Source organism: Wyeomyia smithii, chromosome 2, assembly GCF_029784165.1.
Source record: "Wyeomyia smithii strain HCP4-BCI-WySm-NY-G18 chromosome 2, ASM2978416v1, whole genome shotgun sequence".
In the NCBI taxonomy this organism is placed as follows: domain Eukaryota; kingdom Metazoa; phylum Arthropoda; class Insecta; order Diptera; family Culicidae; genus Wyeomyia; species Wyeomyia smithii.
This window is the reverse complement of record NC_073695.1, coordinates 232,573,527-232,589,041: the sequence shown is the minus strand read 5'-3', so window position 1 is coordinate 232,589,041 and position 15,515 is coordinate 232,573,527. Positions and strand designations below refer to the sequence as shown.

The 15,515-nt window shown below is 37.8% G+C and overlaps 1 protein-coding gene across 1 annotated transcript in view; it reads right to left on the bottom strand.

Moving 5' to 3' along the window:
• Window positions 1-14,610, bottom strand: part of LOC129720399 (ADP-ribosylation factor-like protein 6) — a 33,205-nt gene extending 18,595 nt beyond the window's left edge. The window contains exon 1 of the mRNA XM_055671876.1: window positions 13,826-14,610. Coding sequence (XP_055527851.1) covers window positions 13,826-14,003 — 178 coding nt within the window. The 5' untranslated portion in view covers window positions 14,004-14,610. The remainder of the gene's footprint in view (window positions 1-13,825) is intronic.
• Between the last annotated feature and the right edge of the window lie 905 nt (window positions 14,611-15,515).

Sequence of the window (15,515 nt, the reverse complement as noted above, 5' to 3'; positions counted from 1 at the left end):
CTGTAACATGGACCAAAAATGTCTTAATTGTGGAGACTCTTCTCACAAAAAGGACACATGTCCTGTGAAAGAGAGTAAAAATTTTCGCTGTGCGAATTGTAACGGCACCAAATGAAAATTTTTATCAATGCCCAGTCCGTTTAGCAATTGTTAAGGCAAGGCAAGGTAAACAAAATTCAATTTCTCAATTAAAACCAACTTCAAAACAAAATTCTCCAAGCGTACATGTGACGCATAGTTTACCTACTCCTTTGCATACCCGTTTAACTTATGCACAGGTTACAGGTAGTTCGAACATTATACCGCCTAGTGTTGGTAGTTCGAAAATGACCGTTAATATGAGTAAGCAAAACACGCTAGAAAATAATTGTACACCTATTACTCCAGCTAATATTGCTGCCGAAAATATTTTTTCTAATGTCAACTGCCTGGGGCCTATTACGGCAGGTAAACTTTCTTTTTTGCAACAGGCAATGTTCGATCTTATGAACGCCATGTTGCAGGCAAAATCAATGTTTGAAGCCATTCAAATAGGCACAAATTTTACTATTAAAATTGTTTCTAATTTAAAATTTAGCAATGATTTTAAATAAAACAATTAAAATATTAAATTGGAATGCTCGCTCATTGAAGGCCGATGAGAATGAGCTTTTTAACTTTTTAACAGTAAATAATGTGCATATTGCAATTATTACTGAAACATTTTTGAAACCTAACATAAAATTAAAATATGATCCCAATTACGTGGTTCATAGATATGATAGGATTCAGGGTTCCGGCGGTGGAGTTGCAATTGTTATTCATCGCCGAATCAAACATCGTGCTCTTCCTCATCTTGAGACGAAAGTTATTAAAACTTTGGGAATTGAAGTTCAAACTGAACTTGGGATTTTATTTATTGCCGCAGCATATTTACCATTTCAATGCACACGCGAGCTCAAAAATTATTTTAAAGGTGATTTACAAAAACTCACCAGAAATCGTTCGAAATTTTTCATAATCGGCGATTTTAACGCTAAACATCGTTCATGGAATAATTCTCAAAGTAATTCCAATGGCAAAATTTTATTCAATGATTGTTCTTCAGGATACTATTCTATTTTGTCTCCGAATAGTCCTACATGCTTTTCTTCTGTAAGAAACCCTCCAACAATTGATTTGGTGCTAACAGATCAAAGTCATGTATGTAGTGATTTGATCACACATGCTGACTTTGATTCTGACCATCTTCCAATAACTTTTTCTTTATCACATGAATCAGTTTTAAACCCTATGAGCTCTGTTTTTAATTATAACAAGGCTAATTGGGAAAGATACAAAACTCATATTGAGAGAAATTTCAATAATGAACTTGATTTGCAAAACGAAGTGAATATTGATTCCGCTTTGGAAGCATTAAAATGTGCAATTGTTGATGCCAGGAATTATTCTGTTCCAAAGGCTCAAGTGAAATTTGATTCACCAATAATCTAATTCTATTTCGTTTGAAAAATGTCCGCAGACGTCAATATCAACGTTCTCGTGACCCTGTTTTTAAAACTATTTATAAAGATTTACAGAAAGAGATTAAACATAGATTTACTCTTCTGAGAAATCAAAATTTTGAGACTAGAGTTGAAAAATTGAAACCATATTCAAAACCATTTTGGAAGCTGTCGAAAATTCTTAAGAAACCTTCAAAGCCTATTCCAGTTTTAAAAGATGGTGAACGTTTTCTTGTATCCAATGAACAAAAGGCTCAAAGACTTGCTCAGCAGTTTGAGAGTGTTCATAACTCAAATTTGAATTTTGTGAGTCCAATTGAAAATGAAGTCACACGTCAATTTGATTTAATTTCTTCCCAGAATTTTTTACCTGCAGAAATAATTGAAACTAACTTGAAAGAGATTAAATCAATTATTAAAAATTTCAAAAATATGAAAGCACCTGGTGACGATAGAATCTTTAATATACTAATCAAACATCTCCCTGAGAGCACAATGGAATTTTTAGTGAAAATTTTCAATTGCTGCTTCAAAATTGCATATTTTCCATATTTATTATGGAAAAATGCAAAAATTACTCCCATTTTAAAACCGGATAAGAACCCAGCTGAAGTTTCAAGTTATCGACCAATCAGTTTGCTTTCTTCAATAAGTAAACTGTTTGAGAGAATTATTCTTAACAGAATGATGTCACACATCAACGAAAATTCAATTTTTGCAAATGAACAGTTTGGATTTCGCCATGGGCATTCCACAACTCATCAATTGCTCAGAGTTACTAATATGATACGAGCTAACAAATCTGAAGGTTATTCCACCGGAGCTGCTCTTTTAGACATAGAAAAAGCATTCGACAGTGTTTGGCATAAAGGTTTGATTGCGAAATTGCAAACTTTTAATTTTCCAATTTTCCTAATCAAAATTTTAAAAAATTATCTTACTGATCGAACTCTGCAGGTTGTCTATCAGAATTCAAAATCTGATAGATTTCCTGTCAGAGCAGGTGTACCTCAAGGTTCAGTCTTGGGTCCAGTCCTGTACAACATATTCACTTCAGATCTTCCTGATTTGCCTCCAGGATGCACAAAGTCATTGTTCTGCGATGACACAAGCATTTCCGTAAAAGGAAAAAGTCTTCGTGTCATATGCAGTCGATTGCAGAAAAGTTTAGATATTTTTTCTTCCTACTTGCAAAAGTGGAACATCTCTCCCAATGCTTCTAAAACTCAAATGATAATTTTTCCGCATAAGCCTAGGGCTTCTTTCCTCAAGCCAAACAATAATCACGTTGTCAAGATGAATGGGGTTATTTTAATTTGGTCCGACAAGGTTAAGTACTTGGGACTAATTTATGATAGAAAACTTATTTTCAAAGAGCACATTGAGAGTATACAAGCCAAGTGCATCAAATATACGACATGTTTATATCCTCTCATTAACAGGAATTCTAAAATTTGTTTAAAGAACAAACTATTGATTTACAAACAAATTTTTAGACCAGCAATGCTTTGTGCTGTACCGATCTGGTCAAGTTGCTGTTCAACAAGGAAGAAAACGCTCCAAAGGATTCAGAATAAAATTATGAAAATGATTTTGAAGCGTCCTCCTTGGTTTGGTACACTCGAATTACATAGACTTACTGGTGTTGAACCATTAGAAGCTATGTCAAATAAAATTATTAACAATTTTCGACAAAAATCGTTGCAATCCTCAATTGCTACGATAAGCTCTCTTTATAGCCAATAAGTTAGCAATTAAGTTAGTTGTAAGTTTACTTCCCCTTTTCTGACAAGTAGGTTTAAATCCCTGCGAATGATAAGTCCTAATTGCGAAAGCAAACAAATCCTAACAATTAAAATTACAAATTTCTAACAGTGTTGAGAAGTCACCATATGTGATTGGACACACATACTCATTATTTACTAATATTTATCATAAAAACTTAAGCTACTAACAAATCCCCCCTTAAAAAGAAAAAAAACCGTTAATCACAAAGAAATCTGTGAACAATTGCAATTGAAACAAATCGACCTATATTGCAGCCATTCAGGAGCCACTTCGGGTGCTAAAAAAAACGCCTCCAAAACATATGGAAACTGCTTAAAATAGGTTCGGGGTGATTGGCATAGTGTCCCTCGATTGGTAACTTTGATTGAAGATTGTTAAAGTTTGCTAACTTAGTTTTACAATCTGAAAACAAGTTCTGACAGAGAAAACGATAGCGAACAGATTGATATACTACTGTTTGAGTTTCACCCAAAACGTTTCGAGTATTTCGTCTGAATACACAGGCCGTTCCTCAAGCTGCTTAGAATATGTTCCCTACCCTATATTATTGGAAGGTGAGGTAAATAGAACACATCGAAAACGGACGGACAAAACTCGTTTATGAGATTGACAACGCCTACTAAGAATCTTATGGTACCTTGTGGGTTCCGAAGCTTACGTATTACTCAGGGTGGCCACTCTGCCGGGAAAAACGGAAAAAGCCGGGAATTTCAAATCACCGTGAAAAAAAGACGGGAAAACCGGGAAATTGGGCTTTACGCCGGGAAAATCCTCCTCCTTCATTTCTAAGGAAATGTCAACTTGAAAATCTGTTGTTTTTTGCACGTTGACCTAACTGGCACGGTTATGCCGGTTATGGAAAAGTTGTTTGTTGGTTTCAGCCAAAGTCGAAAGCGGCTTCGCAGCAAGATTTGCGTTTAATAAAATCAAGCTTGATCAGGCGAATAAACATAGTTTACTGTTCCGTAACATATTTTGTCAGATTTTGAAAGAAAATAATTCAACGTTCTCCTGTTGCAAATCCTGGATCGGATGGAAGAAATATTGATTGCTCAAAACATCGTATACGATGCTATCAGCGTCGCGGGAGGCGTATTGAAAGTTCTTGTGAATAGAATCCAATCAAAAGTCAGATAGGACCGGAATCTTCAAGGCTCGATTTTCTTTCGAACCGGACCGGAACGGAGCTACCCGGGTTGTACTTCTCGATTTTTGATATGATTTTAATCACAAAATATATAACAAATATTTCTACAAACTGTGTTCCTCTGTCATGGTGCGGAAACTAGGTCAATATCTGTTGAAATTTCTTTAATAATGAGCAATTCCACAGAAAAGGGCAACCAATTTAATCGACCATTCTGATTTGGCTGGAACTTTGCATAGACGTTTCCATAGGCAAAAGATGCCATTTTGTGCTATTGGTATAATTTTTTGGAACACGACTCAATTTTGAGCAGCTATTTAAAAATGTTACCTTGGGAAGGTTTTTTTTTATTCTCGCTTATTTACCGTCGGTCTAGTTCCGCCACTGTTGTTGTGCCAATCACCGACGCCCGGGGAGGCGACTCCACTCAGGACCCTAACTCACGCCCCCATTGATTACACAGTGCAACAAAAATTGACTTCTTTTCTGCCTTGGCATCAATATATAATTTTTAAGTGTGTTTTCATGCAAAACTAAGTTTCCCCGAGTTTGAACATATTTCAACTTAAGGGGCAACAATGGCGCCATTTTGAATTTTTGAGAAATCGGTCATTTTTTATGTTTTTTTGACGCCATTTTGTTTTAAGGCCAAATATTTTTTTTTTTACTCTCGCTTATTTTTCGTCGGTCTATTTCCGCCACTGTTGTGGCCAATTACAGACGCCCAGGGAGGCGACCCCACACCCAAGTCCCTAACTCACGACCCGTTTTTTAACGGACCGGCACCAACGGCTTTACTTCCTCATGCGATGGCAGGCGTGATCCCAGAGATATTTCGCCTCAGAAAATCTCCCGGTGTCGCCTAGGATTGAATCTAGACCAGTTGGGTTGGTTGTGAGTGGATCACGCCACCTCACAACCATCGACACCTATGTCGGCGGTGGGATTCGAACCCAGGCGTCGAGCGTGGTTGGCGGAGACGTTACCAACCACACTAGGCCCCCGCTCAAGGCCAAATATCAAAATTCTAAGAGTTTGTCCACATATTAGCATCTTTTTACCCATCTTTTGAAAAAATAAGACAGATCTTAAATCGGACAAAAACTGAGCTCAAAACGGTGATTCTACAAAACCGGTTTTGGCATAGTTTTAGTATATTTCACAAAGCAAAATAATATCGATTATATCTGAGCATTAATGGTAATTCGCTAATATCTCAAAGTGGTAGTCAAATTATATATTATCTTGAGTAAAAAAGTCTCAGAAATCGAATGGTAGGTGTCTGAGCTACGTAAAATGTCAGCAGATAAACCTATTTTTGTATTGTAGGGGAATTGGGGCCAAATCGACATTTTGCTGACATTTTACGTAGATCAGACACCTACCATTCGATTTCTGAGACTATTTTACTCAAGATAAGATATTATTTGACTACCACTTTAAGATATTAGCGAATTACCATTAATGTTCAGAAATAATCGATTTTATTTTGCTTTGTGAAATACACTAAAACTATGCCAAAACCGGTTTCGTAGAATCACCGTTTTGAGCTCAGTTTTTGTCCGATTTAAGATCTGTTTTTTTTTTCAAAAAATGGGTAAAAAGATGCTAATATGTGGACAAACTCCTAGAATTGTGATATTCGGTCTTAAAACAAAATGGCGTCGAAAATACATCAAAAATTTCCAGTTTCTCAAAAATTCAAAATGGCGCCATTGTTGCCCCTTAAGTTGAAATATGTTTAAACTCCGGGAAATTTATTTTCGCATCATACTTCATCAAAAAATCATACATAGATGCCAAGACAAAAAAATTGTTGCACTGTGTTAACGGACCGGCGCCAACAGCTTTACTTCCTCATGCGATGGAAGGCGTGATTCCAGAGATTTTTCGCCTCAGAAAATCTCCCGGTGTCGGCTAGGATTGAATCTAGACCAGTTGGGTTGGTTGTGAGTGGATCACGCCACCCCACAACCATCGACACTTATGTCGGCGGTGGGATTCGAACCCAGGCGTCGAGCGTGGTTGGCGGAGACGTTACCAACCACGCTAGGCCCCCGCTCCATCTTGGGAAGGTATTGATGATTAAAAATATTTTTAGGGCCAAAACGGTTTGTTTGATCGGTGTGACGTCTTCGGCAAAGTGGTATCTAATAATTTTGTCTTTTCGAAAAAAATATACACCCGGGGAGGCGACTCCACCCAGGACCCTAATTTTTTTTTTAAGGGGGATTTGTTAAAAGCTTAAAAGCACTGGCACCAACGGCTTTACTTCCTCATGCGATGGAAGGCGTGATCCCAGAAATTTTTCACCTCAGAAAATCTCCCGGAATCGGCTAGGGGTAAATCTAGACCAGTTGGGTTGGTTGTGAGTGGATAATATAATATTGAAACAAAACAATTTATTTTTTGAATAATGTTTTTTTTTGTTTTCAACTATAACGATGTAAAATTGATGGCATTAAACAACTTGTAAGATCGAACACAAATTGTTTTTCAATATTTTTGGCAGTACAGTTTTTACCATATTTTCGAATTTTTAGGACGACTTTGTAAAAATGTGTTGTACGCTGGTTTGAAAAAGGAGCTCATATTTATCGAATTCCTGACAAACGGTTATGATTTCGTTTGAAAATAAAGTTAAATTGCTTTTGATGCATTATTTGTTGTGATTTTTCACGTATCTTTTGAACGCGAATTTCGGAATTTCCGCAGTTTATCATGCGGATTCCCAGAAAAAGTAGCGTTTTACTTTGATTGTTCTGAATAATATTTTTTTTTTAAATATTTATTCAGAGTGTCAGTTGAATTTATTTTACGGACCATGAGAAAATTGGTCCAAGCTCGAAAGTCCCAGGATCTAAGTTTTTCGGTAAAAACATTGTTTTGGGATAACAGATCTCAACGGTTCACGCATTAGGTATAATAATGCATTTTGCATTCTAAAATAATTTTGGCAATCTCATGTGCATTTTTTCATTGGTTACTCTGAGGTTCTTCTGCCCAAAGTCTGGTTGAGATCAAATTTAGAATACGGACTTTTTTTGAGAAGACAAAACTCCTACGTCCCAACTCTTAACCCTTTATAAGGCAGTGGCAACTATATTGCCACCAACAACTTTCGTTTTTTTTCTGCTTGGTAATTACGAGCTGTGATCAGTGATCAGAAATAAACTATAAAATTTAAAGACATTTTTTTAGCCTCGACCAGTTAAAGGGTTAAATTTATCCAATAAATTTCATTGGCACCCTGATACAGAAGCATTGCAAACTTAAGAGTAAGTTGACAGAGAAAAAAAGCAGAAGGATGCAAGAAAGCGAAGATTATCAACGATTTGGATATGAGATAAGCGAAAATTATGCAGCAAATCTCTATGAAAGTACTAACGTCGACGAACGGCTAAAACCGATGAAGGAGAAATGTTTTTCATAGTTTTGCAAGGCATAAATAAACATGTGGAAATTGTTTTTTTTTCATTTGTTTTAGAAATAAAACACCGGGAAATTTTAATCAATATCATCGGAACAACCGGGAAAACAACGGGAAATCGAAAATTGATTTCGAGTGGCCACCCTGAATTATTCAATATTTAATATTTTTTTTAATATCATTTTTGATTTGGTTGAAACTTTGCATAGACGTTTCTATGGGCAAAAAAGATAGCGTTTTGTGCTATTGGTTTTATTTTTTGGGACAAGACTTATATCTGAGAAGATATTTAAAAATGCTGTTTTGGGAAGGTATTAATGGTTACAAATATTTCCAATTCAAGCACTTAATCCAGCAATGTAGAATGCTTAGACCGGATGTAAAAATTATCTGTTGGTGGGCTTTTTTAACATTTTGTCTACTGTGACAATGTTTAATATTACAGATAGCATCTTCGTGCTAAAGTGATGTTTGTTATTGAGTTAATGATTTTTCCATTGACAATGCCACATAATAGATTCTGTAATCATTTGGTCAACTGGTCGACAAAATCTCATCGATGATGAACAATAATTTTCCCAAGCAACATTTTCTTCGTCCATCAATTCAAGTGGAACTGGATATCAGAAAAACAGACGGATCTAAGTTTTCAGGGTATTTTTTGATTATACTCACCCATTTCAATAAAAAACGAAAATTATAATGCGACTTGTTCAATGAATTAAAATTACCGAGTTGAACTAATCTTGATACTATATGATTATGTTTGCAAAACTGATAACTCTTCTGTGGTAATCGAGCCGAAAACCCCTCAGTGGCCCAAAATAGGGGCTAAACGTCACCGCAAGAAGCCTGAGCAATTGTTATTGCCTACCAGTGATCGTGGTACGGAATCAAATGATATAAGTGATCTTTCGGTCCCGTTCATAACTGCTGCTGTACCGCTGCCGAAGTTTTGGCTCTATTTATTTATAGTGAGTAAAATTATCGGACGGTGTTTAGAAATGACTGAGCCAGTGGAAACCGTCCGTCTTGTTCCAAAAGAAATGGATGTTTCAACCATGACATTCGTTTCTTTCAATATCGGTCTGGATCCAGCTCTAAAGGACAAATCGCTGGATGCTGCAAGTTGGCCGGTTGGAATAAGATTCAGGGAGTTCATTGATCAGTCAAAAAACTACACCCAGTAAGCGGCTGTTTCGACAATGACGTACCCTGTTCGACACGGCAGAATGCTGACAATTTTGTTTCAATGCGATGTTTTACGGACGGTGGTGCTTATTACGGGAGTCACTTCACGGTGAAATCAGAGTGAAGTGAACAAAATCCTATTACGGGACTCACGTAAGTGAGAAAACGTCGCGAAGTGACATCTGCCGTGGAATCTGGGTTATTATGAGTGTCATATCAGTGAAGTGAGAACGGAAAAAGCGACGTTTCGCGTGGAATTATTTCACGACCATTTTGAACGGTGAAATGATTCCACGAAGCTGCCATAAGTCTAAAAGTTGATTGATTTATGATCTAATGGTAAATATTGGATTCATTCTTCAGTAACGAAGCGAATCAGAGTTTGATCCGTGCCTTAAAGCGATCAATTTTTCATTTTTTTGCCCGATGAAAAAAAAGCAAACTATTTCAGGAAATTTTCGATACCGAAAAAAACATTTTTTTTTTGATGCCGAATGTCTTAGAAATGCAGAACACGTCAAGATCTGGGGTTATCTGAAAAAAAAAACGGGAAAAAACGACTTTCTGGGACTTAGACGTTTTTGAGCTGGGAAACCATCTCATTTCACTTGTCCTATTCTCAATTTCACTTCACTGTCAATCTCACTCCACGGAGGTGATTTATGTCACCTCACTTGAGGTGGAATCGGGAACAGGTCTAAAAAAGTGAAGTGAGCGTGAGATCGAAATATATTTCACCGTGAAGTACTCCCGTAATAAGCACCGGTGGGAGCATTCAGGCTCCCGCCAAAGGCGAGTATCTGAATTTTTTAAACACAGACCCAGCACTCAGTTGTTGCACGTTACAGCATACTTCTCCTGACGACGGCGATGCCATTTGAATCTTCTACCAGAATGTTCGTGGGCTGCGCACTAAAATTGACGAATTGTTCCTGGCTTCTAGCGAGAGCACTTACGATGTCATCATTTTGACGGAAACTGGACTTAACAACAATATTAACGACCTTCAGCTTTTTGGTACGGCATACAACGTGTTCCGGTGTGATCGTTGCCCTCAAAACAGTTGTAAATCGCGTCTCGGAGGTGTGCTTGTTGCTGTTGCTAGTTGTTATGCTAGTAGTTCTATATGTACTAATAACGGGCAAAGCTTGGAGCAGATTTGTGTGTCTTCCGTCGTCGAAAGTAAAAAGTTTCTTATTTGTGCGGTGTATATTCCGCCTGACAGGAGTAGCGACATCTCTATATTGAACGACCACTTAGCAACTATCGACGAATTAAGAACAAATGCTGCACTAGAAGATACCATTTTCGTTTGTAGTGACTATAATCAGCTACGCATCCAATGGGTGGTGGCACTGACGGCATCTACTGTAGTAATGCAAACCAACTTCCTGAGTCAAGTTGTATTCTATTAGATGGTATGGATTACATGAATTTGAGCCAAGCTAACCTCGTACGTAATCGACTAGATCGTACACTCGATTTGATTTTCTGTACTTCTGAGCAAAAGCTTAGTGTCACTGTATGCCCCGTACCGTTCCTGCCTATCGATTGTCACCACCCACCGTTAGAAATTTCAATGCCCGCCGTCACTGACTGTTTTGTACCAATTGTTGCTAACACTGAACGAATGCCGATTTACCGCAAGATAAATTTTACTACTTTATTTGAGTACCTATCGACGGTGAATTGGGATTTCCTATTTGCTCTCAGCGACGTCGATGGTATGGCCGAAAAGTTTTGTGATGTCATATGCTCGTGGCTTCTGAGAAATGTACCAACCAAACGTGCTGCAGCTTCGCCTGCTTGGAGTACACCGGAATTAAAGAAGCTGAAACGAAAGCGCAACGCATACTTGCGTAGATTGCGGCGCCAACGAACAGTCGAACATAAGCTGAATTTCCAAATAGCTAGCAATGCTTACCGTCGACTCAACGCTGCGCTCTACAAGTCCTACGTTCTGCGTATTCAATCGATTCTTCGGCGTAATCCCAAAGGATTCTGGAATTTTGTTGACTCTAAACAGAACACATCATCGATCCCATCGAGTGTTTTTCTTGGCGAAGAAACATCCACGACTGCTGCAACCACATGCAACCTTTTTGCTAGACATTTTGCCTCGGTCTTCGTCTCTGGTTGTACATCTCAGCTCGAGGCCGATTGTGCTGCCGCCGATGTTCCAGCCGATTTGATCGACTTACGCTCTTTCGTAATAACGAATTAAATGGTGGCTGATGCAGCGAAGAAATTAGAATGTTCTTATTCACCTGGCCCAGATGGAGTACCTGCTGCAGTTTTAACCCATTGTATAGCAGCATTAGTAGAACCGCTGTGTTGTATTTTTAACCGTTCGTTCCATGAAGATAGATTTCCGTTATTGTGGAAACAGTCCTTCATGTTTCCAGTTTACAAAACCGGCGACCATAGAAATGTGAAAAATTACCGCGGAATAACAAGTCTTTCTGCTGCGTCAAAACTGTTCGAGATTATAGTGTGCGATGAACTTCAAGAGCGTACTAAAAATTATATTTCCTTTGACCAGCATGGTTTCATGCCTGGCCGATCAGTGGCTACTAATTTACTGCAATTTACTTCTACCTGTATTGCGAGTCTGGAACATAAGGCGCAGATGTGATGTCATATGTACGGACTTGAAAGCCGCTTTTGACAAAATTGACCACCGAATACTGCTCTGCAAACTCTCCCGACTTGGAGCTTCAAGTAAACTAGTTTCGTGGTTCAAATCGTACCTTTGGGATAGAGTACTGCAAGTTAAAATTGATTCCTGCACTTCGAAACGTTTTTCTAACGCGTCAGGAATCCCTCAGCAACCTGGGCCCATTGCTCTTCATATTATTTTTTAATGATGCCGCCTTTTTATTTCGTTTATTTCGTTTATTTCGCGTACAGTTGAGGATTGTGAACGTCTGCAATCATTACTTGATATTTTTGCCAATTGGTGTCATAGGAATAAGCTGTGTCTTAGTATTGACAAATGTGTAGTAATTACGTTTCATCGCATCCCCAAGCCTATTACTTTTGCGTATGTAATTGATGGCGTAACACTTAGGAGAGTCGATCAGGTGAATGACCTTGGCATCCTGCTGGATACAAAAATGTCGTTTGACCTTCATCGTTCGGCGATTATTTCTAAAGCGAGTCGTCAACTGGGATTCATCTCGAAAATAGCTAAAGACTTTTCTGATCCCCACTGTTTCAAGGCTTTATACTGTGCGCTAGTTCGTCCTCTTCTGGAAACTGCTGCTGTAGTATGGTGCCCATATCAAACATCGTGGAGTTTAAGAATTGAGCGCATCCAGAAACGTTTTCTTAGACTGGCCCTAAAGAATTTACCATGGCGCAATCCATCAGAACTTCCACCGTATCCTGACCGATGTCGATTCCTGGGTATAAACACACTGCAACGACGACGAACAATTCAACAAGCGTTATGAATTGGAAAGCTTCTTAACGGAGAAATCGACTCACCTTGGTTGCTTTCGAATCTGAATTTGCGAGCACCGCAGAGAACGTTGCGCAACGATGCGTTGCTTATGCCTAGGTTCCATCGAACATCTTGTGGTTATAACGAACCAGTCCCTGCGTGCATTCGTGCCTTTTTACTAGTAGAAAACTTATTCGTATTCAACGAACCCAGCCATAGATTCAAAAATAGGCTATTTAGATCGAATATGTTGTATGTATGTTGGTTTTAATTCATTAAGACTAAGTGTCAGAAGAGTTTTAAGTACAAATACAAATATATACAAATATATGATTGAGAAGCTCTTGCAAGTCCACTATAAACTGAAATTCTATAAATGGCTTATTCAAATGGTTTCGGTGGTCTATCAATGACAATGACTTTCGAGGCGGATGAGCTTGTTGGTCCCGATAGTAAAAACTAATTCTCGAGCTATTCATCATTTAAAAAGCGATCCTTGATTCTGTTTGCACTATTCCAACGAGGCAAATATTCTCGAAAAAAGTTTGAAATAAACTTTTTGCACTCTTCATCAACGCATCCTGCTTTTTCTGTAAAGAAGTGAAGCAACATGTTTATCGTCCGAATAAGCGAAAGAGAAAGCGCCGGTTCCAAAACGTGTTTTTTTTGTACAGTAACTGATCCGCATCATACGCGCAATTTTTCAATTGACGTTTCGTTAAACTTACAAATTTTTGAAAATAAAAAAAATAAATTGTCGACTTTCAACCACCCTAATTTCAAAGAGAGTACCCTAAGAGCTAAACAAAAGAATACGGTTTACGAAATTAATAAGTTTTCCAACCAAGAATGAAACTAATTCTTCACAAAAAGTCGTAGGTATTAAGTATCACTTAGCTGTGCTTTGATTAGTTGAGGTTTCCTCAGACATAAAGTAGGATAAAGCATGACTAAAATGTTTGTTTGATTGACGCAAGAAAGTTCGTAAAACGAAATAATGGATGGATACTGTGAATAACGTGTAGAAAATTACTGACGTGTTTTCCAACCAAAAATACAGAACATTAATTTCGAACATTGTTTGCCCATTAAACACAGCTGCATATCGTTATTATTTATCGTTAGCAAATGAAAATCGATAAACCTTCAAGTGTAGCCTTCCTCAGCTGTCTTGCAGAGATTGCATAATAATTCTAATAAATGTGTCGCCCAAACGCGCCCTTGTGGGGTAGGCCGCCGATACACTAAAAAAGGCATTGTCGTTTGTCACGCAAACACTAAACGTACCCATATGAATTTTGCAATAAATTTAATATATAAAGACAGCGGTGAACACTTACTTTGGAATCGTTCCACGCTAAATCCGACCGTTGGTACGATGATAGAGCTTCGTTCATCCGGATTTTTGAAATGGTTAACAATGGTTGATTTGCCACTGTTGTTCAATCCGACCACCAGAATGTTGATTTGCTCCTTCTTGATCTTCAATATGTTGGCGAGCTTGTCGAAGAGACCCATGACGTGCGTCGTGTCCGTTTCCTGCGCTCTAGAAACACACACACGAACACACAAACGGCAGACGTAGTTCGCGAATTTGTGTCAAGGCCGTAGATTCACTGCACTTCCGCCGGGTAGTTGTCCGGGGTTGACAGGTTGCAATGGTTCCAATCGCTACTACTCGAGCTATCAACGTCGTTCCGAATGATATTGATCACACACGTAGCGGGCCAGCTCTTCACGTTACATCGCATGTTCTTCGGCGTCTGGTTGCAAATTTTCATATGCTCCACCACACACCTATCGATATATCTTTGGAAGTTTTACAAATCACACAAAAGTTAAAGCTGCGGTGGTGCTTGAAGGTAAACAAAGTATGGATTTGCCCCTCATATATTTGCACGTTAGAGGAGCTTAGAGCTGCGAGGTTCTATTGGTATGTACTTGCACTATGACTAGTTTACCGTGTAGTGGCAATAGTATGCCAATCTATTTGAAATGTATTTTAGTTCTTTTATTGTTTGTTACTTAGTTTAATATTTGATGAAACAAAGAACATTATCACAATAGACTTACAACAAAAAACCACACCCAGAATAGCAAAAGGCGTGTCACTAACTAAAAGTAGAGTAAGCCTAGTGCCGATTGTGGAGCTTCAGGTTAACTGCAGTGTTTGTTTCAGTTTTGGTTACCCGGGTAACCGACAAAGGGGTTTGGTTGCTCGTTCCGAATGGAAAGGAGAGATTTCACGCCAATTCGCTCAGCCATTGCCATTCTCAGATTGCTATGAAATTTCGTGAGTATGGTAACATCAGCTGCTTAAGTACACATTTAAGAAAAAAATCTACAAGGATTTAAAAAAACAGTATTTTTAATTCTTTTCGTACGAAAGCCGGAGATGGCCACTAATAAAAATAAGGGTGAGTGTACACTAAGGTATCTTATTACGCTGTTTTTTACGCGGCTGTTTTGGATTCCGAAATTTACACGGTTTTTGTACGCGGATTTCGAAATTTACGCGGATTCCGGAATTTACGCGTTTTTTTTTTCTAAGCGGAACGTATCCCCCGCGTAAAAAGCGACTTTAGTGTACTGCTAGACGTTGGCAAATATCATATGCTGTCTGTTTTTTTTTCAATATTTGCTAAAGATTTATTATACAAAATTGAATATAATTTTTTTGAATTAGCTTTTGCCGTATTTTTCACTAAAAATAAAAATTAATCATCAGGATATTATATGAAAACGTTTTAAAAATATAGAAAAACTATAATTTTTGCTTTATATTTTAATAAAATTAAAAAAAGTTGTTGGTGAGATTCCTTTTTTTTTCACTATCATTATGAATTTCGAAATGTTATAATTAGGCAATTTTAATTTTCAAATTCAAGTTTCGTGGTGTGAAATTGAAAATAATTCGTTAACCAAGAACTTTTGAGATTGGTTGTTGAGCGAAAAATTTCGAAAAAAAAGATAAAAAACATTAAACCTTTTCAAAATGACGTCTAGATATTTTTGCGCTTTTTAGTATGC